The sequence below is a fragment of the Capsicum annuum genome, chromosome 4 (assembly GCF_002878395.1).
Source record: "Capsicum annuum cultivar UCD-10X-F1 chromosome 4, UCD10Xv1.1, whole genome shotgun sequence".
NCBI classification, from domain to species: domain Eukaryota; kingdom Viridiplantae; phylum Streptophyta; class Magnoliopsida; order Solanales; family Solanaceae; genus Capsicum; species Capsicum annuum.
Genome location: NC_061114.1, coordinates 225,700,817 through 225,703,951, shown reverse-complemented (window position 1 = coordinate 225,703,951; position 3,135 = coordinate 225,700,817). Strand labels below are relative to the sequence as shown.

Sequence of the window (3,135 nt, the reverse complement as noted above, 5' to 3'; positions counted from 1 at the left end):
ACTCTTTTTTAAATTCACTTTATTTTTGACGAATTCATATATTAAAGTTAGGAATTAAAAATGAGACTGATGCAACATTTTCTTATAGCCAAGAAATATATTTATTTATTTTTGTCTATTTTTTGATTGTAAAATGTCAATATCTTCTAATATATTTTTTTTTTATATTGGATGTATTTATAGTGAGAAACTACTCAAACTCATACTTTTTAAATTTTTACTCTGAATAACATTTGTAACTCCCATAATTTTTATGTTCATAACCCGCAAACTTTAATTTGTTTCATGAAGACTCTCATTCTTTCTCTCCTTTATCAATTTCCTTGTGAAGTATAATATGTAACACGAAAGGAGTCTAGAAAGGCAAGAAATATTTCACTCTCAAGTTTTTTTATTCGTTTTTATGTACTTGGCCATGCTTCCGTAATTTTAACATTTTTTGTATGTATTCATATTCTTCTGCAAAATAAGTATAATTAAGAAAATCTTCACGACACGAAGTAATTTTGATAGTATTAATATTTAAACGTGGTTAAGAGTGGAGTTGTCCTATCACTACACCACAATCCATGTTGATTTTTTAATTCAACACTATGAAATGCTTACTTCAAAAGATGTAAAGTATTTCGATTGTGCAGATTGATAAAAAGAAAGAAAGACCATATCATCATCATTTTGGATAAAGATAGAGATCTACATTATTTTTTTTTATCTAAATATAAATATTACCTACTATTTTATTAAAATAAGAAACTAACAATCTGTAGAATTAATATTTTTATATATAATCAGTGAAATCTATTAATTCATTAATTTTTTAATTAACCTTGCAAAGCACGAATAATCTCAGTAGTGGAACACATAATTTATTATTGGTAAAATTTGGGTCACTATAGGCATATGACTTATTGGCCGAATCATAAAGCCGGCACTGCATGCAATGCGAAAAATATATAGGTGCAAGACTTCCGAAGTGCAAAGAATGCACGTCCTTTATAGTTTGTTTGGTTGTTTGTTTTTATTGTTAATTTAAAAGTTTCATTTTATTTAACAATTCGTTCCGTGTGATTGCATCGTTGTCTTTTTTTATTTTGCCTTTTTGTGCTTGTATTTAATAATATTATTATTTTATTTTTCGCACTACCTTTCTTTATTTTATAGTAATATAATAACTCTACGTGTATCTATTTTTCATCATAAAATCAAAATTTATCCTTCATATTTTTTTTTTGTCTGGGGCCGTGAGACTAATCCTCCATTCCTTGATCAGCGCATTTTACGGTAGGAAACTGGCCACAGAGTTTGCTTCACTCGCTAGAGGCGGGAATCGAACCCACGACCTCTTGCTTAAGGGACAAAGCGTTGAACCACTATGCCAACTCCAGTGGTTATCCTTCATATTATTAAGGTGTGGAATCATGTAAAGAGGTAGAAACAATATTATATTATTCATCAAAATAATACAGTTATTATTACAATACAATATGTAAATTGGACAGACAACACAACGAGGGGTACTTCCAATTTTAGTAAATTGGACGCCCTTATTACAACACAATGAGGGGTGCTTCCAATTTTAGTAAATTGGACGCCCTTATTATTCAAGCACAACACACAACAGTACTGTTAACATATTTGATAGCACACTCTTAATTAGAAATAGGTGGTGGTTTTTCATGCATTTAGCAGTTGAAGTAGCAGAAGCAAGCAGCTCCAAAGCCACTTTTGTGACAAGCTCCAGAGCGAGCATCTTCTCGATTCATGCATTGACGGTTGCAATTGTCAGTGTGAATACAAGGCCCAGACCATGTCTTGCTGCGCCGTTGGCATACTTTTGCTTCCCCAACTTGCATCTCTGCATAATATAAGAATAAGGGGCGCGCGGAGCTAAGCAAGGGTACGGTTTAATTGATCAATGTATAAATTACTTTTGAATCTCATCGAAATGGCATACAGTGGTGATCGATGGACGTTCAAAAGGTTCCCTAATTGCATGTGGTATTCTGATTTTTTAATCCACATATATAAATTTTCGAGAAAATTATGTCATAATAAAATAAAATTTACTTACCCTATCATATTAAATAGAGTGATTAATGATATGCCATGCATAACCAATTAATTATACTAACAACACAAAACTTCTTCACATGCACTATCAATTTATATATGACTTGAAGCCAACTAGAAATGCAGTAACAATTAACACTAAATCGTTTGACAGTACACTTGCGAAGTGTGTAAAATATGAGAAAAAGATGAGTGGAAGGTAATCAAGATAGCTCACCATTGGATGCAACGAGGAGGAAGCAAAACAGGAGGGCAAGAATGACCTTGTTGTTCATGATGATGAAGGATTTACTTAGCAAATATAAATTTATTTTTTATTGTATGTATGTATATATGTGTTTTAGTTTGTTGTATGAATTGTACTGAAGAGGTAGTAGCTATTTATAGTGAAAGATTTCCACCCATTCAAAGAATGTTATTTCGGGTTAATTTTGTCGGTTTGTCCACACGATTTGTTCAATTTTGACTAATTGGTGATGTTACGTTGTCAAAATGAACAAATGTCAACCAAGGGATGAAAGAAGAAATTTTGTTCGTGCCCACTGAGCAGAAGTTGGGGATGACTTCTTTTATTATTTTAGCTCTTGTTGATGTAATAGCAGATTCAACGGTGGAGTTAATAAAGAAGGAATTGGTTGGAGCAACAGCCATAAGAAGAGCAGTTAGGCAAGATCAACCTAATGTTGAGGCTCTTCATGATTAACCTGCTGCAACAGATCCGGGTGCTGCTCCTAGGGGTGTTGCTGATGGAGTTGTTGATGTTGGTGGAAGCCATGCTGATGCTGATGCCAGTCGTGATGATGAGCATGTTGTGTTAGGATTTGTCCTGAATTTCCTACCTTACTTGAATTCTACCATAATTGTGTTTTTTTTTTTCAGAAAGGATTTCTTAGTAGAAAAGGTTTTTTAGTTGGAAAAGATATCTCTCCTATTAGATTCTTATTAGGTTTATTCTTTCTTAGAAGAAGTGTTTTGTAACTCTAGAACATGTCTCTTCTCAAGTCATAACACAATAACATCCACAATATAATCATTAAAGAGTCTTGTTTAGGGGAGACTTCTCCC

The 3,135-nt window shown here is 32.7% G+C and overlaps 1 protein-coding gene across 1 annotated transcript; it reads right to left on the bottom strand.

The window, feature by feature from the left end:
* Positions 1 to 1,421: 1,421 nt before the first annotated feature.
* On the bottom strand, positions 1,422 to 2,419 carry LOC124897798 (defensin-like protein 1). The gene is made up of 2 exons (XM_047411225.1): positions 2,288 to 2,419; positions 1,422 to 1,855 (listed from the first exon to the last, which is right to left on the bottom strand). Exons 1-2 carry the CDS (start codon positions 2,343 to 2,345, stop codon positions 1,683 to 1,685), a joined length of 231 nt encoding a protein of 76 aa, XP_047267181.1. The 5' UTR covers positions 2,346 to 2,419; the 3' UTR covers positions 1,422 to 1,682.
* Positions 2,420 to 3,135: the final 716 nt, after the last annotated feature.

What these genes read in the sequence shown, in the direction of transcription:
- LOC124897798 (XM_047411225.1), bottom strand. Translation starts at nt 2,345, where the DNA reads ATGAACAACAAGGTCATTCTTGCCCTCCTGTTTTGCTTCCTCCTCGTT. An exon ending in CCTCCTCGTTGCATCCAATG is followed by an intron (nt 1,856 to 2,287) that starts GTGAGCTATCTT and finishes TATATTATGCAG; the next exon opens with AGATGCAAGTTGGGGAAGCA.